Raw genomic sequence first — 25451 nt, forward strand, 5'->3', positions numbered from 1 at the left:
GGGTTTTGAGGTATGTGGCCATGTTCTGGAAGAGTTTATTCCTGAAGATGCAAGCCACAGATGCTGGTAAAACATCAGGAATAAATTCTTCCAGAACATGGCCACATGGCCACATAGCCCAAAGACCCCACAAAAAGCTATCAATGCAATGAGTAGTCAATGGAAGTCACTGAAACATATGTCCAGGATATGTATGTGTGTATATATGTATGTTTGCAATAAAAGTGCTGGTCTTCCACCGTTTGGACATAGCATCCATATGGTTTTTTTCTCTCTGCAAGTCAGCCCTTCTCTTATGAGGTTTGTAGGACCAATTTGTTTTTAGATCTTACATTTGAAGAAATAAGGTATTATAGGTGGTATCCAGACTGGCGCTCTGCCCCAGCCTGGATACATGCTAGGGTTGACTCGGGGCGTCCTTTCCAGATGCCCTGCAACCCTAGCATGTAACCGCAGCATTGTAATGGTGGCGCCCTGTCTACATGAGCATTGCCATTACAACATCATGGCTGCGCCGCTTCCAAATGGAGCAGTGCGGGTGTGACACACACGCACCACTGCAGGGCACTTGTACGCCCTTTCAGTGGCACTAGAAGGAGCTCCGAAATGGAGCTTTTAGACCAGCATATCGCTGGCGCAGCCTTTACACGGCTTTCCCCGCCGCTGTTGGGGTGTCCTTGGGGACGAAGCCTCAAGGACACCCCTTTCCAGGCCATGGAGAAGCGGCTTTTTGCCGCTTCCCTGAGGCCTGGAAAAGCGGCGGATTGGGGCCTCTGGGGCTGCCGCTGAGGCCCCGATCCATCGGGGAAAGGGGCAGGTGCAGGCCACCCCAAAGGGGCGGTCTGTATCCCATCTTAATTATATTTTGCTTCTGCTGCATTTTAACAATTTACTGTTTTACAGTTTAATCTGCAATAATATGTTGCTACTGTTGCTTCTCTTCAAATAATTTCAAACTGATGGTGACCCTAGGCCTAAGGCAATCCTATTATAGGGTTTTCTTGGCAAGATTTGTTCAGAAGAGGTTTGCCGTTCCCCTGAGGCTGAGAGCATGTGACTTGCCAAAGATCATTCAGTGGATTTTATGGATGTGCTGGGGATTGAACCCTGGTCTCCAGAATTGTAATCCAATGCTCAAACCACTATACCACTTTGGCTCTCTACACAATACATACTTTTGTTCTGTTTAACAGACTACATTTTGTTTACTCCCATCATCTTCACATTTTGCTGGGTAAATCGTTTCTTCTTGGATTACATTTACGGTGATTGCCTCTTTTTATTGTTGGGAATTTCTCCCTGCTCTGATATGACTTTCTCCAGGAGCTCGATGCTCTGCCAGGGATTTGCTGTTTCATTCTCAGCTGATGACTCACATTATATTTCTCTGAACCTGACAGGCCTAAACAAGGCGGGGAGGAGGAGAACTGCAAGTGTAATTGCTTCTCCCTATGTCCTTAAGCAGGGAGAGCACTCCTTTTTTCTATGACTGCATTGTAGCTTGTACTCACACAGGCCTTTTTAGAAAGTGTGCAGAAACTCATACCAAGAGAGAGACATGGATTCCCAACTGCATGATTTCGTTATCAATGCTGATGGTGGAGTGGGGTGGGGTGGATTTTGCAGGCAAGGATCACTTCCTCCAATACCAGCCAGACGAGGGAGCTGTCCAACAGGACAAGAATCCAAAGAAAGATGATTTAAAACATCAAGGGAGCTGTCCAACCAAGTAGCTAGATTTTGAGAGCTCACAAGGAGGTTCAATGAGAAGAGGCTTTGACCAAGCAAGAGCCACACAGCAACTGCACTTTCTTTCCAATTAGCCCTATGAAGCCCACTTTTTTGGTACAACTCCATGGCCATAAGCTTAAAAAATAAAAATCTGGGAAGAACTATTAAGAAGGGAAGATCCCAGTAGGTCCCAGCTGCAATTTAATGCTTGTTTCCACTTGTTCTCATTGGCATTGGCATCCACAGGGTCAGCGTGAATTAGGGTCGGCTCCAGTGCAGTTAGCAACAACAAAGGATGCAGAAGCTCTAAAATGTAACTGCATTTTAACACACAACAACAACAGCCGGGACATGCTATTTTAGATTCTTTCATTTGCTTGGCATGCATATATTTTTACACCTCTTTTATAGTCAGGCCTCCATATCCACTGATTTTTTAATCCACAGATTAAAGCACACATGGCTTGAAAATATATTTTTTAAATTCCCAAAAGCAAGCCTTGGTTTTGCCATTATATATAAGAGACGCCATTTTACTATCCCATAGTATATGGTGGGACATGAGCATCCATATATTTTGGTATCCACAGGAGGTCCTGGAACCAACTCCAGTGGATACTAAGGCTCCACTGTACTTTCATTTATCTCATGAGTGAAGGGTGATCTCCAGAGGATGTTGGATTATAACACCCATCATCCATTATCACTTACCATGCTAGCTGGTCTGATGGGAGCTGTTGTTTGATAGCATCTGGAAGCCTACAGCTGTCCTATCCCCGCTTTACCTTGTCCATTTTTGGGCACCTGAAAAGAGCAAAATGAAAAACAAATAAAACACAAAATCCCAAACCCTACTGTCTTAGTTCACATAAAGCTAACAAGGAAACATCTAACTAATATTTTAATAGCTAAATTAGCGGGCCGCAGAAATCCATTCTACAGAGATCCACAGCCTTGAACAAGCAATCTTTTACAGCTCTAGTAAGAGTAGCAACGACAACAACAAAATCCCTTTAGATTTCTTGCAGGCTTTTGACTTCCTGTGAGTTTCTTTCTCCTGCCTGGGAATATCGAAGCTCATATTACAACTCTACCAAAATCTTTCTAATGCCTCATTGATTAGCCATTAGGGATGCTGGGAGAAAGGATTATATTGCATAGCCCTTGACAATCTTTCTTTTAATGTTGGCTCAGCAGCGTAGTTTGGATTTTTCTTTTGTTTTGCGTATGAATAAGATTTATACAGAGTACCCTTTATAAATCTCTGTTAGGATCAAGCTATGTATTACCTGCACAACAATATGCTTCCAAGCACATTTTTGCTCAGATGAATACTGGAAAACTGTCCTGGGAGAATCATAGGAAGGAGTTGGGCTTAATCTCCCCTGCAGGTCCTGGCTCTTTTCCTTCCTCAATTGGCAGGATCTCTAAAGATCCTGAAGATGGAAGGGCTCTGACTATCCCTTCTCTCCTACGTGGCATCAGATCCCATTTGATCTCATATGCTAGGGATCAGTCCTATTTAATACTTGGAAGGAAGACTGTCAGTGAATGCCAAGTGCTTTAAAGTACAGTTGGTCTTCCATAGCTTTGACTTTTGTGGATTTGATTATTCATGGATTTAACATGTTCTCTCTAGGACTAGGTCCTCCGACATAACTCTGTGGCCAACTTCCACCAGAAATCATGCTACATTCCTAGAGAGAACAGTTCTCTAGGCATTTAAAATCACAGAATCATAGAGTTGGAAGAGACCGTAAAGGCCATCATGTCCAACCCCATTCTGCCATGCAGGGATTCACAATCATAGCACCCCTGACAGATGGCCATCCAGCCTCTGCTTAAAGACCTCCAAAGAAGTAGGTCCTCCAGCACAATTCTATGGTCAGCTTCTGGCAGATATTGATCACAGAGAGCCCCAACAGACAGGCCAAAATAAAGCTGCTTCGGTCACTTTGGAGGTATGCTGTTTAAATGACATGCACATCTTAAGGGGCCAGAAGCTGTGCCAAAGCTGCGCTCTAGTCCTTAGGACTGGAGCATGGCTTTGCTGTGGCTTCTGGCCTCTTAGGACGCATGCATCATTTAAACAGCATACCTCCAAAATGACCGAAGCAGCTTTATTTTGGCCTGTCTGTTCAGGCCTAGAGTTTCTCTGAAGGACCTAGAAATTCCCAGAGAGGAATGTTGTTTTTAATTTGTGGTTTTTCCACTTTTACAGGGGTCCTGTGTCCCTAATCCAAGCAAATGTATGCAGACCATTGTATATTCAAAGGAAGGCAATGGCAAAGCATTGCTGAATTCCCTGCTTAAGAAAACCCTATGAAAGTAATGAGCTTGTCATAAGTCACTAAGGGGCACCAGGTGACCCCTAAAGAGGGTGTGTGTGACACTACTGTTCCCCATACACCTGCCTTTTGAAAGATATGGACTGTGGCGTTTGCATGTGCCCCTTTAAAATGCTGGAGCTCAATGGAAAGATGATGTGACTGAGGTGAGACTCAGTGGCAGGAGGCAGCAGAGGCTCTGGGTTTTTAATTTTTAAAAAAAATTAAAAATTAAGATATATATTAAAGTAATATATTAATATAATATATTAAGATACATATTCTTTTAAATTTTTATTTAAAAACACAATGCCTTACCAAATTTTTATTTTAATCACATTAAACTCTGTCCACGTAGATAGATTTAGGCAGTGTGCCTGAGACTGTGATTGAAAAGTATACTTTTAATTTTGCTCATTGTTTAGCTCACAACTCTTGCCATTACATTCAGTGATATACAAGGAATTATGATTTATGAGTAATATTAATACAGCGGGCCCTTGCTATCCATGGGGGTTTGGTTCCAGGACCCCCTGTGGATACCAAAATCCATGGATAGTCAAGCCCTATCATATGCAATGGGGTAGTAAAATGGTGCCCCTTATATAAAATAGCAAAATCAAAGTTTGCTATTTGGAATATATATATATATATATATATATATATATATATATATATTAGAATATTTTCAAACAGTGGATAGGTGAATCTATGGATAAAGAAGCCATGGATATGGAAGGCCAACTGTAGAAAGTACAGTAACAGCCAAAATCCACAAAACAGTGGTACAAACAAAATGCACTAAATACATGACACAAGCTTTTGGATTCTGCATGGCGTGATGTGGGAGGAGGTCAATGAATGGGGCAATGGTACCATGAAGTACTCCGCCAGGTGATGCCAACCTGTGGAGTCCCTCAGGGCTCAGTCTTGTGGTGTGTGGTGTGGTAGGAGGTCAGTAGAGTTGTGGGGGTGACACCATGAGGTAACACACCGAGTAACGCCAATCTGATGGAGGTCCTGTGCAGTTGTGTGTGTCGGTGGCTGGTGCTACTGCGCAAGCGCGGAGGCCGAGGTGGGAGTGGCCAGTGGTGCAAGGAGGCAGCAGCAGCAGCAGCATCAAGAGGAGGAGGAGGCGACCCAGAGCGAGAGAAGGAGAGCCAGGCGCCGCCATCCCTTCTTGTTCTCCCTCTCCTTCCAAGATGCTGGAGCTGCAGCTGGAGGAAGGGGTGGTGGTGGTTGGAGTGGGTATCGGGGGCTGCTACCTGGTGACACCAACCTGAAGGATTGTCCCCTGTGCTATTGAGAGAGGTGGTGCATTAGTATCCCCCCTCAAAAAGTTAGTATCCCCTCAAAAATGTGACTAAGGTAGGATTCTCTCTGGTGTAAGTCCGTAGAAATACACGAGGTAACACACTGAGGCCAACCTGAAGGATGTCATTGGCCCTTGTGCCACTGGCTATCTCTATGAAACCACTGGGAGAGGAGGTGGTACATTAGTATCCCCCCTCTGTGACTAAGATAAGGTTCTCTCTGGTGAGGGGAGGCCAGTAGAGGTGTGGGAGTGACACCATGAAGTAACACGTGTGGCGCCAATGTGAAGGAGGATGGGTATGTGTGTGTGTTTGTGGTAACACCATGAGGTAGCACACTGGGTGATGATATGGACCTGAGGGATGCCACTGGGTCTGTGCAGTCCTTCAGGATTCAGTCTTGTGATGTCGGAGGAGGTCAGTGGAGTTGTGGGGGGTGACACCAGGAGGTAACACACTGATTGAGGCCAAGGGAGTGGTGTGTGTGTTTGTGTCTGTTTGTGTGGTGACACTGTGACTGAGGCCCCTGGGAAGGAGCTGAGCTTTAACCTCGTCGAGGAGGAGGAGGAGGAGGAGGGATGCTAGAAAGGGCGGGAATCCTCCTCCTGCTACTGCGCATGCGCGGAGGCCGAAGAGGGACTCGCTTGGGTCGGTGACTGGTGCTACTGCGCATGCGCGGAGGCCGAGGAGATACCCACTTGGGTCTCTGGCTGGTGCTACTGCGCATGCGCGGAGGCCGAGGCGGGAGTGGCCAGTGGCGCAAGGAGACAGCAGCAGCAGCAGCATCAAGAGGAGGAGGAGCAGGAGGCGACCCAGAGCGAGAGAAGGAGAGCCAGGCGCCGCCATCCCTTCTTGTTCTCCCTCTCCTTCCAAGATGCTGGAGCTGCAGCTGGAGGAAGGGGTGGTGGTGGTCGGGGTGGGCGTCGGGGGCTGCTACCCGGGCGACGACTTCTGCTCGGGGGGCTCCGGGGTGATGTCGGAGCGGGTCTCGGGCCTGGCCAGCAGCATCTACCGCGAGTTCGAGCGCCTGATCCGCTGCTACGACGAGGAGGTGGTCAAGGAGCTCATGCCGCTGGTGGTCACCGTCCTCGAGAACCTCGACTCCGTCCTCACCGACAACCAGGAGCACGAGGTCGAGCTGGAGCTGCTCCGCGAGGACAACGAGCAGCTGCTCACCCAGTACGAGCGGGAGAAGGCCCTCCGCAAGCAGGCCGAGGAGGTGAGAATGGAAAGGGGGGGGGGTAACCCGGTTTGGAACCGCTTTAAGCCGTTGTCTGGCTCATTGCTATGGAATTCTGGGAGTTGGAGTATGTTGTGGGCCCAGAGCGGAGCCCCACAACATACTCCAACTCCCAGAATTCCATAGCAGTCAGCCAGACAACAAGTTAAAGCGGTGCCAAAGCGAGTTATTGACCTTCCCTGGAGCCCCCTTCCTCCCGCAGGCATCCATCCATTGGGGACCATTGGCCAGGTCCAGGCTGGGAGATGGGGGGGACTCTTTGCCCCCTCCCTGCAGCCTCCTTCCTCCCCCGTAGAGCTCTGGTCAAGAGGGATGACCCTTGGCCACCTTCTTCCCCAACCCCTACTTGGCCACAGGTCTGCTGGGGGAGGAAGGGGGGCTTCAGGGACCTCTGGCCAAGCAGGGGCTCACAGGGGACCCATCCATTGGGAGCCACTGTCCTTGCCCAGGCTGGGGGTTGGAGGAGGGCAGCCCTTCACCAGTAGACCTCTGGCCAACCCAGTGTGGGCCACTGGCCAGGCCCAGGTTGGGAGATAGGGGCAAACCTTTGCCATCCCTTCCTGGAGCCACTTTCCTGCCCCTGTAGACCTCTGGCCAAGCAGAGGTTACTTGGAGAGCCATCCAGTGGAAGCCCAAGTGGCCAGGTCCAGGCCGGGAGATGGAGGGAGCCTTGGCCACCCCTCCCTGCAGCTGCCTTCCCAGGCTGACCACAAAATGCAGGCCATTCAAGCTAAAACACTCCTATAAATATTGCTTCTTGCTTCTTAGTCATGCTCAGAGTGGAGGACATTTTGGAATTCCTCCTGGACACAAGGTTGAGATGTAGGATGTGTCCTGGAAAAGCAGGAGGTCTCCTGCACCTTCCTGTCCCAATAGGCCTCGGACCACGCAGGGGCTATGGCCAGCGGCCTTCCGGTGCATAATCCACCTGCTCCGGCTATTGCTGCAGCCTGTGATTCATCACAATCCACTAGGGCCCTTGTGTGAGATGAGAGGGATGCTGGCTTTTCTACTCTTCCTTTAACAGCCCCTTGTAAGGCCCACAGGATGATGAGGATTTGGGGTGCTAACTGGGTTGGAAAGACATCAGAAAGGGAAGAAAGCAAGTGGGTGCAGATGGGGGGGGGGTAGAGAAAGGGATTGGAGCTATTCCCAGAATGTGAAAATCCTAGGAGAGTTGGAAGAAACCACAAGAGCCATTCAGTAAGAACAGAGTGACATGGTGGGGATGTAAACCAGGGAGAACAGGGAACCAAGTCTCCTTTAAAAAGGCCATTGCGATCTATCTGGGCTCCTGAATAGGAGGAATCAACAAATAACATTTTGTTGCATACCCTATTTGTGAATTGGTAGGGTATATGTGTGTCATAGAATCAGAGTTAGAAGAGACCCCAAAGGCCATCCAGTCCAACCCCATTCTGCTATGCAGGAACTCTCAGTCAAAGCAACCCCAACAGATGGCCATCCAGCCTCTGCTTAAAGACCTCCAGAGAAGGAGTCTCCACTGTCTAATAGCTCTTACTCTCAGGGAGTTCTTCCTAATAGTGAGGTGAAATCTCCTTTCCTGACATTTGAATCAGTTGCCCTGTAATGACAGAAAACAAACTTGCTCCATCTTCTGCATGACATTCTTTAAACAGGGCTATTATATCACCTCTTAACCCTCTCTTCTCCTCGCTAAACATACCCAGCTAATGTAGAGATGCCCTCAAGCCTGAATCCTTTGGTTAGGAATTTTGTTGTTCTTGTTGTGTTGGCTAGTCCTTTCTGGTTTATGGCAAACCTAAGAGGACCCTATGGGGGGAACGTTCTTGACAAGTTTCTCCTGAGGGGCTTTGCTTTTGCCTCTGCCTCTCTCTGAAGCTGAGAGAGTGTGACTTGCCCAAGGCCACCCAGTGGGTTTCCATGGGATTCATACCCTGGACTCCAGAGTCATAGTCCAGTACTCAAATCACTATCCTGTATGGCTGGCAGTCAGATGAAGTCAAGGGGATATCAGATGAATTTCACAACATGGAATGTTTCTTAGCGTTTTCAGCAGAAGGTATGATTTGGTTTGCAGGCCCAATGTCTTTTGCTGATTGCTCCAGGCATGACCCTTCCTTCCTTCCTTCCTTATTCCTTTTCTGTTCCTATGGAAGCTCTCCTCCCCATACCTATTTTTTGGGTTCCTCTTTCTTAGCCTGGTGAAAAATAAGGGACAATCTATATGGAGCAGCAGATGAACAGGTTGGTGTGCTGGTAGCCTGAACTTTTATTGAGGTTGTCTTTATCTGATCAGGCCCACCGGAGTGGTGAGGGAGCGTTTTCCTGGCTGAAGATGCCATTAGAGGTTGTTGCTGTGTCTTCTCATTGGTCTTGGGTGCCTGTTTCCAGCGAATCAATTGGAATTCCTTGGTGTGTTCCATTAGCCATTGTATGCCTCTTCCTTACCTGAACCGCGCTTCCACTTCTGGGATTTCTCTCTCCATATACTGTATGGTTGTATGGAGTCTAGGTTGCAGAATTTTGAGCATAATTTTGCTTGCATGGAAAATCAGTGCTGTGGTCCTATAATTGCTGCAGTCTTGGATCACTTTTTTGTGTGGCTGGAGATGCATATTGATAGTTTCCAATCTGTTGGCCACAGCTTTGTTTTTCCATATTTGTTGTCATATTTTAGTTAGCACTTGCATTGATCCTGTCTGTCTGAGTTGTAGCAATTCAATATTGTCAGATCTTGATGATTCATTCTTCCTGATTTATCTTATTGAAACTTCCAGGTCACTTTTAGAATTTAGGATTCATCTTCATATAGCTCTTTGTTCTAGGTGTGATGAGTGTATAGAGTGTGTATAGGCTTCTCTATACTTGGTTTCTCATTCTTTGCTACAGTTTAGAAAAGATTGTTGATGACCAAAATGGTGGAACCATGCCCTATGGGAAGTGTCTTAGGGAGGTCTTTAAACAGAGGCTAGATGGCCATCTGTTAGGGGTGCTTTGATTGAGAGTTCCTGTATGGCAGAATGGGGTTGGACTGGATGGCCCTTGTGGTCTCTTCCAACTCTGTGATTCTTTGGTGGCATATGTTGTAAATTAAGTGAACCAGCTGATCAATACCTGGAGTTGTGAAAAGAAACTTTTTGTGGAGAGGTAATATTCTGGTGAATCCCAGTTGCTTGAGAGAGTTGATGGCCCAAAGGAGAAGGGCTATAGTCCTCATGTCCTGCTTAAGAGTTACTGTGGAAAAACAGGTGCTTGCCTAAGATGGATGTTTGGTGTGATGTAGCAAGGCCCTTTTTTCATTTAATGTCTTGGCCAGCATGGTGTAATGGTTTGAGTGGTGCACTCTGATTTTGGAGGCCAGGGATCAACTCCTTGCTTAGCCATGAAACCCGTGGGGTGACCTTGGGGTAGTGACACTCTCTCAGCCTCAGAGGAAGGCAGTGGCAAATTTCTGAACAAATCTTTCGTAGAAATCCCTATGATAGGGTCATCATCTGTTGGAAATGACTTGAAGACATAAAGACAGTCAATAACAACAACTTTGTACTCCAGTTTCTGATTCTCCCCCACCCCAAGACCTCTTTCTAACCCTAACTTTCCCCTTGATGTGGCAGTTTTTCTCCTTGTGCAAAGTATCCAATGTGATTGACTCTGAAACTGCATTTCTACAAACCATCAGCGTTTGTATGTGATACAGAAGACATTTCTATCAAGAGGATGCTTTTGTCTGTCTGAATTTTGCAGGGGCTATAGCAGCAATGTCTGCTTGCTTTTACATTATTTATTTATACATCACTCACCTTGCCAAGATAGTATTTGATGGCGTTGCTTCCTGGCAGCTCTATGGTGTGGGGGGGCTTTGGATGGAGTGCAAAGGCAAGAGAATAGCCTCTGTTGTTTTGTTGCTATTGTTGTTGTAAACTGCACTTGAGTCCAGGGCTAATGGCATCCCTGTGGATGAGACATCTCCAACACACCCTGCCATTAACTTCTCTGCTTAGGTCCTGCAGGCCCATGTGTAAAAAAGAATGTAGAAATAGCTCTAAACCATCACTATTGTACAGATCACTTTTGGACACCAGCAAGTCCAAAATGCCACATGGTTTAAATTTACATTTTAAAAATACATCCAGAAATACAATAAACAATCAAAACTGCAGATGTAAGCATTATTTAATCCAGGATTTTACCAAAATGAAACAAAATAAAACAAGTAACCAGAATTAGACATGACTTGATGTTAAGAAAAGATTACAAATAAGAGTCCAATAAATGTTCTTCTTTTTGAACCACAGGCAAAGTACATGATGCAACACTGATCATTGGCTGGAGCCAGTCACCAATATGAGCACCAATTGGTTGTAAACCAACAAGAGCAAAAGGCAATAGGTGTTCATCAGATTTCTCTCCAAACTGTTGCTTGCATTGCTGGTGGCTTTCCAGAGCTGTTGTGTGAATCTATGTACTGAATAAAAGGAAGCCATGCGTTCCACAGATCTTCTCCATCTCCTCTTTCTTGAGATGCTCTAGAAGTTAATTTTTCCATAAAGGCAGTGTACCAGACTTTAGACCACCAGCTTTTAAGGGATACAATACTTAAGATTTTCACTGACTAGCAATATCAAGTTGGACAGTCACGATGAAAAGTAAAGTTAATTTCCTTTTAGACACATTTTTGTTGTCCTCAGAATAAATAGATAACAATAATAGTATATGCCATGGTTTCACTTTTTGAGATATAATAGAAGATATAACATATATGCTAGCCAACCAATATTCATGTAATTTCCCCCCCCCCCCATTTACATAGGTGGATATTAGTTCTCCCCCCCCCCCCCGCCCCCCCAAAAACCTCTCCAGCACAGGATGGAGATTGTGGAGTTTAATCTACTCAGCCTAACAGTTGTAAATTGCCACCCAGATAGAAGGTTTATTGAATTTTCTTTAGTTGTAGTGGAAATCAATTTAAAGATGGGATATTCCAAGTCTGAAACCATTCCAAATCAATAATTGTGCTATTTAATTAGTTCCCTATGTTAGTTTTAATCCAAATTGATTTTAAAAAACTATGCTTTGATAAGTGAATATATTTTAAAGATGAGTCCTCCTGTTTATATTTTAGATTTGTCACAGAATTCATTAAATAATCTAAGCTTTTTTTTGCTAGAGATACAATGTATTGGTCAAGCAGCTACATGGAAAGTGAATTTGGGAATAAAGAGTTGATTTTTTTCTTTATTAATGGGTAACTCCTGACAAATCAAGTCTTTGATTTTGAGACATGTTTATATAGATTAATGTATTTTGCCCATGGATTCCCCCTGGCATTTAACTGGTCCAACCTGCCTCCATGCTGTGGAAATTGGCCCATTGCCACTGCACCATTCTCCTTGCAGGCACCCAGAAACGGGTTGCCTGGCTTCACCCACTTGGCCAGGTGCCTGTGTCTGACATCACAAGCCACAACTGGGGCCTGCAAACATGCAGATGAACTGCTTGGTCATCCCAAATTTGAAAACAGAAGCATTTAATTTAAAGCAGTTTATTCCTGTTATACAGGGCAGTGACTATTCCCTGGGTTAAGAGTGAAATGCCAAAAGACTTTAACATTCCTAACCAACTAATCTGTGATGCGTTTTATCACTTTAAGCCAAATGTGCAACCTTTTTAAAAAGATCACACAATCAGTCTGGAAATGATGGTCAAAATAACATCTGCTCTGGCTTCACCAGTAGTTTTATCCACTCATATTTCAAGTGCAAACTCACTCATATCAAAATCCAGAAATTGAAAGATCAGGTACCTTTAGAATCAAAGATCTCATTGTAAGGGGGGGAACCATATATAGGGGGAAAGCACAGCTCAAGAAATACATTGGTCTCTGCAAAATCAGATTTTTACTTCTGCTCCATATATATTTCAAACCCATGGTCTTCCCCAATCTATCGCAAAAACTGAATTGTTTTTGTGCGCTGTCAAGTGATTTCCAACTTCATATTGGTTTTCCTAGCAATATTTTTGAGAGGGGGTTTGCTATTGCCATCTTCTGAGGCTGAGAGTGTGTGACTTGCCCAAGGTGACCCAATGGGTTTACATGGCCAAGCCAGGATTCAAACTCTGGTCTCTTTATTAATCCTTAGATTCAAATATCAAAGGGGTGACATCACAAATCTATAACTGATTATTAGGATTGACCTTTCTTCCATGCATATCTTTAAAAACCCCATGTGAAAATAATTTAAACCTAAATACGTCTGGTAGCTCATGGAATAAATTGTGGACCACAGTTCCTCACAAAATTGTATGACCAAGTGTGAGGGAAACTATGCTATCCTGGTGTACAGTACAGCATCTCACTTCTGTGCTGGAGAGGTTGCACATTTAGAGGATGTGGATATGTGGCTCAAATGTTCTAGTTAAGAAATTTTGGCATGGTATTTTCAACTTTCATTCAGAGTGGTTAGATCAAGACGTATACTTTTGCTATTAATAACCATATTTAGTGGCATCCTTAGGAACATTGCGCACAAATGTTCTATCTCCTATCACCTGCTAGGATGGAAATAGCATCAGTTATAATGTATGTAATGTATTTTTGAACTGTGATTTTAATTGTGTTTAAAATGTGATTGTTCTGGTATTAGCTAATTCTTTTTGTGACCCACCTTGGGTCCCTTTCTCCAGGAGAAAGGCTTCATATAAATGGAATAAATAAATAAATGTGCTTTGCTGATGGCCTGTTCTTTCAAGGATGGCTACAAAGAGCATGGAAAATAGCACTACAGGAAAAGCTGACTTGCACTTTGAAAAAGAGCAAAGATCATAATAATGAAAATAAATGGGTAGCAGTGTGGTACCCTTTGATTTTGTTTGCAAATAAGGATTCATCGCCTTATAAACCCCTTCATCATTTAAATAATTTCTGGAAATCTCTCTTCTATTTGGGGGGGAAAGGCAAATGAACTACATAAACCCCACTCGTTTCTGTGATAGTAGTCAGTGCAAAGAAAACAAAACGCTTAAGCCCTGTCATCACTGAATTTTCAATGAAGCTGACATAACAATCCCTCATTGTGAGTTTGTTTACCTTATCTTGTTTTGTTTGCTATGAAGTTTTCATGGTTATGAACCATTATATTTGTAACAATTCACATTTGTAAAGCTTTATGTTCTTTTAGAATATTTTTTTTGAAAAGGGAATAAATATTTCCAGTTACTTTGTGAAAAATGCCAGTGGGGCATTGAAGGCAAGGATTGATAAATGCAGTCTTTGTGATCAGGGGAGGTATGCAGACAAAAATTCTTTTAACTATAAAAACTTGTGTTTATTATGTTTTGGAACTAAAGTAGGCAACCTGGTGCCTTCCAGATGCTTTTGGATTACGGTTCTCATAATCCTTAACCATTGGTCATATGGGTTGGGTGACTGGGGCTAATGAAAGTTATGGTTGTCCAATAATCCGGAGAGCAATAGGTCACTTACTCCTGAATGATGGACTGCCTGTCTTTTGGTATTTGAGATTTTAGTTTTAAGATAAGAGCAAGCAATAATAATCAAAAGTATATATTTCTCCTCTTGAAACACTCCTTGCTTTAAAAGTCTCTGTGGTCCAGTTTATTCGTGTGCTTCTCTTGAATTACAAGCTCAGTTTGTAATTGAATTACAAAATTTTTCTGCAACAATGAAAAAACTAGGAAGTATACAATTGTACTAATGGAAGATAAAGAAGCAAAAGAGAAATCAGCTGAAAAAAGTATCTCACACTGAAGGGCAAGACACATATAGAGACATGTCATTCAAATTTATTATGGGCCCAAACAGACAGGCCAAAATAAAGCTACTTTGGGTCAGTTTGGAGGTATACAGTTTAAATGATGCATGCGTCCTAAGAGACCGGAAGCTGCGCCAAAGCCATGCTCCAGTCCTAAGCACTGAAGCGCAGCTTTGGTGCAGCTTCTGGCTTCTTAAGATGTGTGTGTCATTTAAACACCTCCAAAGTGACGTGAAGCAGCTTTATTTTGGCCTGTCTGTTTGGGCCCATAATATATATGGTAATAAGAAGTCTCTTCCCTACAGTTCCAATACTGAGAATATGTATATATGTATTTATGAATACAGTATGCAGAGAGACCCTTTGAGACTAACTGAAAGAAAGAAGTTGGCAGCATGAGTTTTCATAGACTTAAGTCTACTTCCTCAGATGCTCCTGCTACCAACTTCTTTCTTTCAGTTAGTCTCAAAGGTGCTACAAGATCTCTCTGCATACTGATTCCACAGGCTAACACGACTATATCTTTGAATTCTACCTTTATAAATACACATACACATGCTGTACACACAAATATTTTTTTACACTGAATGTATGGATTATATTTTAAACTGTTGGCGTGTCCTGTTTATGTAAACCCTTGAAATCCAAGGCCTGTGTTTTAATATCCTTCATTTGTTTTACTATATTTTAAAATGATTCTTTTTTGATACTCTCTCTCTCTCTCTCTCTATATATATATATATATATGTACCAAAAAGAAGTGTGCGCATATATATATATGAAAGTATTTCTGTGTAAAACTTGATCTACTGGTGACAGCATTTACATATCAAAAAGAAGACATTTGGTCTTGAATCCTGTCACTGGGGTCAGCCTCATCCTTACCCACAATGAAGCAGTTGCCTTAGGCAGCTAATTGGGAAGATTGCAAAAAGTATATTGGGATTATGTCCCTCAGAAGCCACAATAACTAGACTAGCCTTGCATTTGAGTGATGGTGGGGGTGCTGCCATTTGCTTCTTGCCTCCAACAAAATCCCGTGTTCCAGTCTTGTCAAGTCAAATGCTGTAGCTTTCATCTTTTTACATTCATCTTCTCTGCTTGTTCTTGTCCCTTGTTAGAAGTTCATTGAATTTGAAGATGCACTGGAACAGGAGAAAAAAGAATTACAGATACAGGTTGAACACCTTGAATTTCAAACACGGCAGCTGGAGCTGAAGGCCAAGAATTATTCAGACCAAAGTAAGTTCATAGTCATGCACACATTGTGTTAAATTCAGTAGATCTCATCTGCAGAGAAAATGAATGACCAAGCATATGTAATTTATGGGTAAGTAGTTCATGAACATATATTTCAATTTCAGCTTTGCCCTTGCAGCAAAATCTTTAAAAAATAATTAGAAAGTATTACTTGTTACACCAGTAAACAGATTTTATTACCACATTTTGTGATGCCTTTGAAATACACGTTAATTTTGCTCATTTTACTAAGAAAAAATGGGTCGATTACAACAGGTAACCATGTAATTCGCAATTCATTGTTTCCAAGCTCTGCATAATCTCAATCGGATCTTGGAATGTTACTTTTAAAGAGTAACTTTTTCTATTACTCTGTATTTTACTTATTCATATATTTTTCTTTTTTAACATAGAGTGTTTTACTAGTTTTGTTGTATGCACTGTATTGCCTAGTGTATCGTACTTATATTCTTATTATATTTTTATTCTTATTTTTATACATTGTATTTTCACATACTCTTATATAACTTTTATATAGAGTTTGATACAGAGTTTTATTAGTTTTGTCGTATTTTGAGATGGGCTAAGGGCTAATCAATAAATATTGAAAATATTGAGTAACAGTGTTTGCATTCCAGGGATGAGAACAAGTAGCTTGTTACATTATTTCTTGCACTTCCAAATACAGTTCCAATACTTCATGTTTCCTTTTTGAAGAAAAAAGCCTTTAGTATTGATCAGAATGACATGGTTTTTTTTTTAAAAACCCTATAGAAATGTCCCTTAAAAGTAATGTTTAAAAGCTACTTATTGCACCTTTACATCAATGTGTGTAGCCAGCATGAATTGATCTTCACAACCAGGAGAATATATATATATACTGTGTATGTATGTGTATATATATATATATATATATATATATATATATCTTCAAGATTTCTGTGGGTTTGATTCAATTATTCCTCATTCATCTAGCAATTGATACAGCCTTACAAATTCTTGGCATGCTTGGCCACCTGAAACATATTCTGTTTCAGTAGACATAGAGCCAGAGTAATGTGTTTCTTGCTTGTCCAGTAACTATTGACCTCCACTTGCACAAACCTGCTGACAGATTGGGATCTTCAGTGTTCCTGGCAGCTTGTAGCTTTAATTTTCAGTGTTTCAATGTGCCCTTTCTGTTTCTGGCTGTTCTTTTCATTTGATACCTCTTTCTTTTTTCCTTTCTTTTTTCTCTATGACTGTTCCCCCTCTCCCCGAGAAAGAAATACAATTTACTTCTGCAACATCTTGAAGTGCAGTTTCATAAGAGGTGACATGTTAGCCATCTTTAAATATCCAAAGAGCTGTCATATAGCAGAAGGAGCAAGTTTGTGTTTTGCTGCTCCAGAGACCAGACCACAACCAAATGGATTCAAATTAGAAGAAAGGAGTTTTTTCTTCTTCTAAATATTAGGAAGAACTTCCTAATAATAAGAGCTGTTTGACAGTGAAGTTAAAGTGTTAGATTCTCCTTCATTGGAGGCTTTTAAGCAGAGGTTAGATGGCCAATTTGCAGGGGTATTTTCATATCAGATTCCTGCAATGGCAGGAGATTGGTGTAGGCAACTTTTCTTGTCTTTTCCTACTATGTGAATCTCTGATTCTACAATTCAGTAACATAACTTTGCTCCTACTTATTAAATTAATTTGTAAAGTGCCTTTGTTGCACCTTAGTCATTCCCAAAAGAAGCTAGTTACAGCATCACATATATCTTGTTATATAGCTACAGATGATACATCACATATACGAAGTTATATAGTTACAGATGATGTGTATCACATATACCAAGTTCTGATCTTAGTAGTGGAAGTTACATTTTTCATTCAGAAGATCATTTTGCAGAAGATTCCAGGTTCCAGCTATAGAGTCTCCAGACAGGATTGAGAAAAGCTTCTGTTTGAAGTCATGGAGAACCATTGTCAGTCCATCCTGTGACAATGGCCTGGCATTTTCCTCTCTTCCAAACAGTGTTTTTACTACTACTGTTTTTACTACTACTACTTGGAAGTGCTAGGGATTAAACTTGGAATTTTATGCATATAAATTAGGTGCCCTACCTCTCAGCTAAAAACAAAGTGAAACTGTTCCACTCTTTTGTTAGTGTTTGTTAGTGTTATTCAAGGGGTTAGTCACTAACCGGATTGATTAATATGGCGTGCTCTTATTTCTTTTGGAAGATCACTTGTTGCTGCTGCTGTTACTGTTTTCCTTCTGGGATTTGTAGATCAAATTCTTTTTCTCTCTCTTTCTTTTCTTCCTTCTTCCTCAATGAATAGTTTCTCGGTTGGAGGAACGCGAATCTGAAATGAAGAAAGAGTACAATGCTCTTCACCAGCGGCACACAGAGGTATTTCATCTTATCTGGATAGTACTTCATTAGTGAAAGTCAACTATCCTCATTCTGATGCCCTCCAGATGTGTTGGACTACAAATCATGTTATCACTGACTGCCAGATGTGCTGGCTGGGGCTGGTGGATATTAGAGTTCAACAGCATCTGGAGGACTACAGGTTCTTGATGGAAATCACATCATTGTCAGCTGTTGTGTTCTCTGTGGAAATGGCTTATATTGAGAAAATGGCTGACCAGAAAACAAAATGATGGAATGTTTTAAATCCTAAGGTACAAGAAGGAGCTGATCTGACCATTGTATTCCTCCTTTCTTCTTTTGCAGATGATCCAGACCTATGTGGAACACATTGAGCGATCCAAACTGCAGCAGGTTGCTGCCGGAAATAGTCAGAATGACAGTGGCCTACCTGGGAGAAGGTAGGTCTGCACCTTGATTTTTCCCTGGAAGAGCTTAGGTGACTCCTGAACATATCTGAGCAAAATGACATTGTACCTTGTGCATCTGTAATTCCAAAACAGCACTCTTGGTCTGCCATGCACCCGCCCCTTCCTCCATATGGTTTCTTGTTGTATGTCTTCTTCTCAGCCGTTCAAAGAAATGGGAACCATGTTGTATACTTAGTGCTATGTGCCCATCACACACGATTCCTAGCTGTTCACCTAAATTATTTGTGTGCATTGTTGCACTTTTTCATGTGATGAAGGGAGGTGGTGTGCATTTTTGTGCTTCTGTGGATATCTGTAACATCACATTAGTTCTTGTCTACATTTGTCCTTCTGTTTGTGCTTGAACAGGGAGACAAGTTACTTTTTGTAAGCAGGGAGTGGGTTACTGAAACAGGCCTGGTTCTCCACCTCTTTCTCTTTAGATTGAGGGTCCTTTGCCATTTGTTAGCTAATCTGGATTCTCTTTGAGGTCTATAACCTTCTGGCAACCTAGGCATCCCAGATCCCTTTCACATGTAGTCTTGTTAAACAAGGTGTCCCCCATCCTATATCTATGCATTTCATTTTTCTGCCCTAAGTGCAGTATCTTACATTTCTCTGTGTTGAAATTCATTTTGTTAGCTTTGGCCCAGCTTTCTAATCTATTAAAGTCATTTTGAATTTTGCTCAACTGCTCTGGGAGTTAGCTACTCCTAATTTGATGTCATCTGCAAATTTAATAAGCATGAATGACTGATCTGGGGACTTGAACCTTGATCTTCCAAACCCCAGCCTAGCTACCTCTCTACCACATCTTCTGACTCTTTGGACACACTCTTGTTAACACAAGAGAGGCTGCAACTCTTATATTTATGGATCCATCTTAATGGTAGAATATTCTAATGAAATTGCAAATTTTAACATGGCTGAGGAAGGTCTGCGCCTCCTTACATGTAGGGGAAATTATCCAAACAAGACAATATATAAGAGAGCCGTGACTAAAATCAGCTGAATTAGATTTGTGCAGTGGTGCAAGATGAAGAGTAGGAGCTCAAAACCCTTTCTCTGCTAGCATGGTCACTGGAGATGGCTTGGCACTGAAGTCTAGAAAAGCAACAGAGACACAAGATCCATGCTGAGTAAGAATAGTACAGGCACAAAACAACTACTGTACTTGAATTTTTCCAACTGTGGAGGAAAACTGGTTGTAGCAGTGCAACCTTAGGTTTTGGAAATGGTGTGTGTGAGAAAGAACTAAACATTCCCTTCCCCCAGAACCTTTGTTCTTATCCACCTTCCCTCTCATTCCATCTATCATTCTTCTCTGCATGAGTCCACCAAGAGATTCTTGGAGTTTTTGTGTGTAAGGTATAGTTCAGGTCAGTGGCAATTATTCTGAGGCTTGTGACATGCTTCTGTGGTCCACATATGTCAGAGTCTTCAATCCATGCTGGCTGTCCATCCACAGAGATATGAGGGATGGGAGCCAGGGCTATTCAGGCCACTTGCCACTGTGGATAATCCTTGCTCAAAGCGATCCCTCCATATGGTTGCATCTCATGACAGCTAGGAGAGTCAACATTTGGGTCAGTTTTTTCTAACCCTGGATCTTCAGAAGCGATTGAACTACAGCTCCCATCATCCCCATCCAGCATGCTCAATGGTCAGACTTAATGGGAAGTTCTAATCCAACAAAATAAGAGGACCCAAGAGAAAGGATGATCTAGAGAAACATTTCCTATGAGAAAAGAGAATAAGCCTGTTCTCTCAAGTGCTCAAGGGAAGGAGGAAGTTTTTAAAATGCTTTTTTGTTTCCACGTAGGGTTGCCAGGTTGGAAGTGGAACAGGGCTCTGTAACTGTAATCCTGAACATATACAGAATTACTACAAAATGTTGTCAAGCTGAATGAAGGAACCTGTTCTCTCTTTCCTCACAACTTCTCACTTTCAGCTGTAGCTGTCCCCTCCCAACATGGTTCTTGCCTCACTGGGGGGGGGGGGCTGGTTAAAGGGCATGAAAGAGTGCCCGGCTCAGCTCTGCCTGCTCCCCTGCCCTCCAACAGTGAGGCAGTAGTCATGTTGGGAGGGGTCATCATGCACCTGGAAGGATTGCACAGATAGGTGTATATTTGGTTAATTTGCTCTCTTGGAGACAGAGAAGGATAACAAAACATACAAGACAATAAAGCCCTAAGCATTAAATAGCCTTTTCAATCTCCCCATTCCCTAGTACTTACTCCTCTCCCTAATTGTGAGACTCTGGGCTTAAAGCAGTAGTCTTTCACACTACTTGCCACTTTTCTAAACTCTAGTCTAAACCACAGTTCTGCAACTGTCATGTCTAGGTTGGTCTGCCTTCTTGTACTTGCACAGTGCAACTGTACAACACATTTTAGTTCTGCCCTACTTTGGTGCTAAACTGGAAGAGCTAGAAGCAATGGAATTTACAGTGGGAGAATCCTCTGCTGAGGACAGCACTGTTTACCCATTTCTGCAGATAAGACAGAATTTTATTTTTCAATTTTATGTAGTATTTATACCCTGGTCCTCTACCACAAACACTCTCAGAGTAGCTTACAAATTATTAATTTGAAATTTCCCTGCCATCAGGATTACAATCTAAATAAGATGAGACACTCAAGGAAAAAAAGAATGGCAGTGGAGGAGTGGTTAAGTCCACCAGATACTACTGGTTTTTCTCTCTGTCCACGTCCAGGGCAGTGCCAGTTGGGATGGAGGGAGAATATTTCATCTTCTTCTGAGCCTAGGCATGATGGAGGTGTGCCTGTCTCTTCTTATCTCCCTCCAAGGCCAGGTCAGTGGCAGTTGGGATAGGAGGACCTTTCATCTTTTTTGGGGCTTAGGCATGATAGAGTTGTGCCTGCATCTTCTTCTCATCTTCTGAGGCTAGGGCAATGGCACCTGAGATGGAGGGAAGACATCTCATCTACTTCTGGGCCTAGGCATAATGAAACAGTGCCTACCTCTTATCTCTCATTGAGGCCAGAGCAGTGGCTGTTGGGATGGAGGGAGGCAGTGCTGGATGAAATACACACTTCTGTGTGTAGTCAAATATGGTCACTGAGAACTTCTGATCCCTGCAAAGTGGTCTCTATCAATGTACCTTTAAAGAAGCAGGCGCCATCTTTGGCCAGGAGGTATGCACCATTGTTTTTTGGGCTCGCTGCATGTTTATGAAGCTGCATGTCAAACGTCTCCATCTCTGCTCAAGTGAGCAATTTGGTTGTGAGCTACATGACTACATGTGTAAGTGTGCTTGCATGATCATTGCACTCTAATGGTTGTTCTTTTGTCTTGCTTCTTGTGCCGTGGACTCTCTTGTGTTGGGTGTTCTCTGTTTGTCACTTCAGTCATCGCCAGTCATGGAGGAAAAGGTAATTTGGGGGCAGCTGTGTATAGTGGGATGGGTAGCAGTTGGGGGTGCTGTTGTTGGTGTTTCAGAAACATTTTCCTTTTCTGTATTGACATGGATCAAACTGGTGAATAGAAATGAGACAATCTGTTTTCCTCATTTCTAAAAAAAGGATGGGCAACACTTAGCTTTCCAAACAGGGGCAGTTAACTTAATTGTGAAGGCCACAGTGAACCTGCTCTCAGTTTTATTTTGGGTTTCAAATTTAGCCCCCAAACAGGCCATGGACAGCTCATTTCAAGCCAATGGATCCACTCAGCCCTGCCATGCAAGCCTCTGGCTGTCTCTGCTTCCCAATCAGCCCTAGTGAGTCAAGGCAGTGGTGAAGGATCATCGGAGTTTGGGCCCTACAAAATCACAGGGGGCACATGCTGCTTACTCCGGGTTTAATGTTATTTGTAGTTTGTGGACCTATTTATCCCTTGAGCAAAGAAGTGTTTTCTTTATCATGAATCCAATGTTCATTTCAGTTCATTTATTTTTATTTATTTAATTTATATCATTCATATGTCAAGTTTCACTAAAACTGGGACTGAGAGTGGCTTACAAGTGTAATTAAAAAGTTCCAGATGAAAAAACCAAAATTGTAATGTTTAAACACAATGAAACAAAAATTATAAACAATTAAATTAAAAATACATTGGCGGGATACACACCGCCATTTAGTACGTATAGGATACGTACTAGGGTTAGGAAGGGGCGGTGCTTCCACACACCCCTAACCCTAGTACGTATCCTATACGTACAAGATGGCGGCGCCCCTTCTACATGGGCGCCGCCATCTTTACGTACTGGACGCACAGCGTCCAGACGTGTCGCGGCGCCTATGACGTCGCGAGTCCGCGCCAGGCGCCTCGCGACGTCATGGTGGCGCCGCAAAAAGAAGCTCCGAAATGGAGCTTCTTTTTTGCTCCGCGCGGTTTGGCTGCTGCGGCTCCCGCGCGGAGCAAACAGCGCCGACGGGGGACCGCCGCAAAGCGGCGGTTTGTATCCTGCCATTAATTACATCCATCTGTTAAAAGTCCCTTTCTCTTCAGCCAGTCACTTGCCAGAAGCCTATCTGAATGAAACGTTAAGGTACCAGACTAGCTTCCCTTGGAAAGGAGCCTTGAAACAGTTACCAAGAAAGCCATTTCCATTGAGGGACCCTAAATTCATGCGAGAGAAAGAGAAAAATAATCACTCTTTCTCCTTTATGCCATTTTAAAACCAAGATTTGGTTGCACCGGCACAGGTGTATGTGCGCTCAGATGGTGAAGGCTTCTGTTAGAACTGCTAACAACTGGAGAGAGAGCTGTTTCCTACCCACCATGAAACTTAATTTGTTCATGTCACCACCATGACTGCCACACTGGCTTCATGTTCAGTGGAATCTGAGTGTCAGACACCAGGTTGGGCACCCTCTGTTTTTGAAGAATCTTGCTTTCCATTGTCGCATTGCAAGGGCACTAGTGGGGACTTGTAGTTGCTGCCTCTTGGTTGGATCCCTGGGGAAAATCTTTTTGTGTGTGCTGCACAAGCAGAGATCCATGCAGGGATTTTGCCTTTGCTGCAGCTCTGGTTCTGGCATTAGCCAAGAAGAGACTGATTTAGAGTTATGCTGCCAACTGCAGAGCTTTATGCAAGACTCAGATGTAGTATAATAAGACCAGGCATTCTGGCAGCAAAACTGGTTGTTGAAAGAAGTAAAAGATGCTCCCTATCCTTACTCCTTCCATTTATTTAATTTTCATTCCATGCTTCCTCCAAGGAAGAGAGCTGTCTGCCACTCAGAATGGATCATGGCCTGACTTGATATATGGCAGCCCCTCATATACTTTTCATTGGATAGCAGGTGTCAAATAGGATGTTGTTGCTTCAAATACTGAAAAATGTATTCCGCATTCTCTCTGACTGAGAAGTTTCAACAGGTGCTTTTGCTTTCAATCATACTTCTACCCCCATAAGAATGAATAACTTGAATGTTGTCTTTGAACTAGAATGTCCCCTTCTCAGACCAAAAGCTGGTCCTAATACTGTGTTCTGTGCTTCAGAGACCTGCTCAAGCTTCTTTGGTGCGTCATTTGTGTAACATGCATCCTGCAGAGAAATACAAAGCTCTTCTAGTTTGAACAAACCAGATGGTTTGTTTTACACCAGGCCAGTATAAGTTCAGACCAGTAATCCTTAAGTTTATATTGAAATGGGAATATGAAGTTTCCCCTGAATAGGTTGCACTGCATTCGCTATGATGGTTTGTTTTGATGCATTCCCTATTTTGAGGATTTGCTGTTTTCTCTGACTATTTCCTACCTTTGCTCTTTCCCTCCTTCTCTCTTTTGCTTTCTTGCTCTAGCGTGAAGAGGCGTCCTAATTCTCTGAACATCCCCCTCACAGATGACATGGTACGTGGGCAGGGTGGGGGCAAGATCGCCCCTGCAGTGGACCACTGGCACCTCAGTGACCTCGGCCAGCTGCAGTCCAACTCCAGCTACAAGGTTCCTTTAATACCATCATGGAAATGAGGGCTTTCTGCCTGCATGTGTATCTATAACCCTTTGCAGCCAAGACTTATTTCCTTAGGCAATGGGTGGGCATCTGTAGCTTTGCACATGTTCATGGACTATAGCTCACCATTGGCTGTGCAGCTTAGGGCCAGAACTTGGAATGTTACTTATTCCACAAGGAGCCTTATTCCATAAGGAAAGAAAGCCGAAACAGATCAGGAGAGTAGTAGCTTTCTTCTTCCCTCTCCGCATGCTGTCATAGCATTTCCAGTCACCTTCTCAAGGGAGATGGTCATAAAAGTAAAACAGATTTTTCTAGCATGACAAAAGGCATTCTTTTACAACCATCTCCCTCAGATAGAGAATAGAAGTGCTTTGACAGCATGCAGAGAAGCATGGAGGAAGCTGCTGCTTTCTCGTTCCATTTTGGCTTTCTTTTTTCATTCAGTAAGGCTCTTAGTCTCTGTTAGCCCCTTCAGTATAATTTGTTATTGTTATATCTCCAGTTTTAAAAACTAACATCTTTTTCTTTTTTTAAATGAACTGTTAAATAGTTAATAATTAAATACTGTATATACTCAACTATAAGTTGACCTCATGTATAAGTCGAGGACATATTCTTGGGTCAAAAGTATGGATTTTGCTATGACCCGTGGATAAGTCGAGGGTAAAATTTAGGGGAATATAGCAAAAGATCTAAAGGATGAAGCAAAGCAAAACAATGGCAAAGAACTTATAAAATTCCACCAAACATAACTCTTTGTGCTTACTCTTAAGATTGTATGGATGAGAAAGTAAAGGGGGTTGGTGCTTCACATATACTCTTGCTTTTCACCAGGAGATGGTTCCTTCTTTTAAATAAGAGTTAAGATACAGTACTTACAGTGACCCATGAATAAGTTGAGTTAGTTATTTGGGGTCAATTTTTTTGTCCTAAATTTCTAGTCTTATACATGAGTATATACAGTAGCTAATTTTAGTTCATTTTAGTTATTTCAAACAGCCACACAAATGCTAAAGAGCCCATAGTACAAAACACTCTCCTCCTGTTTACTGTGTTACTGCCTCTTTCCCCATAACAGAGAATGAGGGAGCAGCAAGGAG

At 42.8% G+C, this 25451-nt stretch overlaps 1 protein-coding gene across 19 annotated transcripts in view; it reads left to right on the forward strand.

Moving 5' to 3' along the window:
- The first annotated feature begins 6130 nt into the window (after positions 1-6130).
- Positions 6131-25451, forward strand: part of MAPK8IP3 (mitogen-activated protein kinase 8 interacting protein 3) — a 76258-nt gene continuing 56937 nt past the window's right edge. For 8 of the 19 annotated variants that reach the window (XM_042437275.1, XM_042437277.1, XM_042437279.1 and 5 more), the window contains exons 1-6: positions 6131-6590; positions 15490-15610; positions 17927-17997; positions 18325-18419; positions 21800-21823; positions 24197-24338. In XM_042437275.1, the coding sequence (XP_042293209.1) occupies positions 6246-6590; positions 15490-15610; positions 17927-17997; positions 18325-18419; positions 21800-21823; positions 24197-24338 (798 nt within the window). In that variant the 5' untranslated portion in view covers positions 6131-6245. Of the gene's footprint in view, positions 6591-15489; positions 15611-17926; positions 17998-18324; positions 18420-21799; positions 21824-24196; positions 24339-25451 lie in introns of those variants that run through there. The other 11 variants (XM_042437287.1, XM_042437288.1, XM_042437291.1 and 8 more) reach the window with 6 other exon arrangements.

This window comes from Sceloporus undulatus, chromosome 8 (genome assembly GCF_019175285.1).
Source record: "Sceloporus undulatus isolate JIND9_A2432 ecotype Alabama chromosome 8, SceUnd_v1.1, whole genome shotgun sequence".
Classification (NCBI taxonomy): Eukaryota; Metazoa; Chordata; class Lepidosauria; order Squamata; family Phrynosomatidae; genus Sceloporus; species Sceloporus undulatus.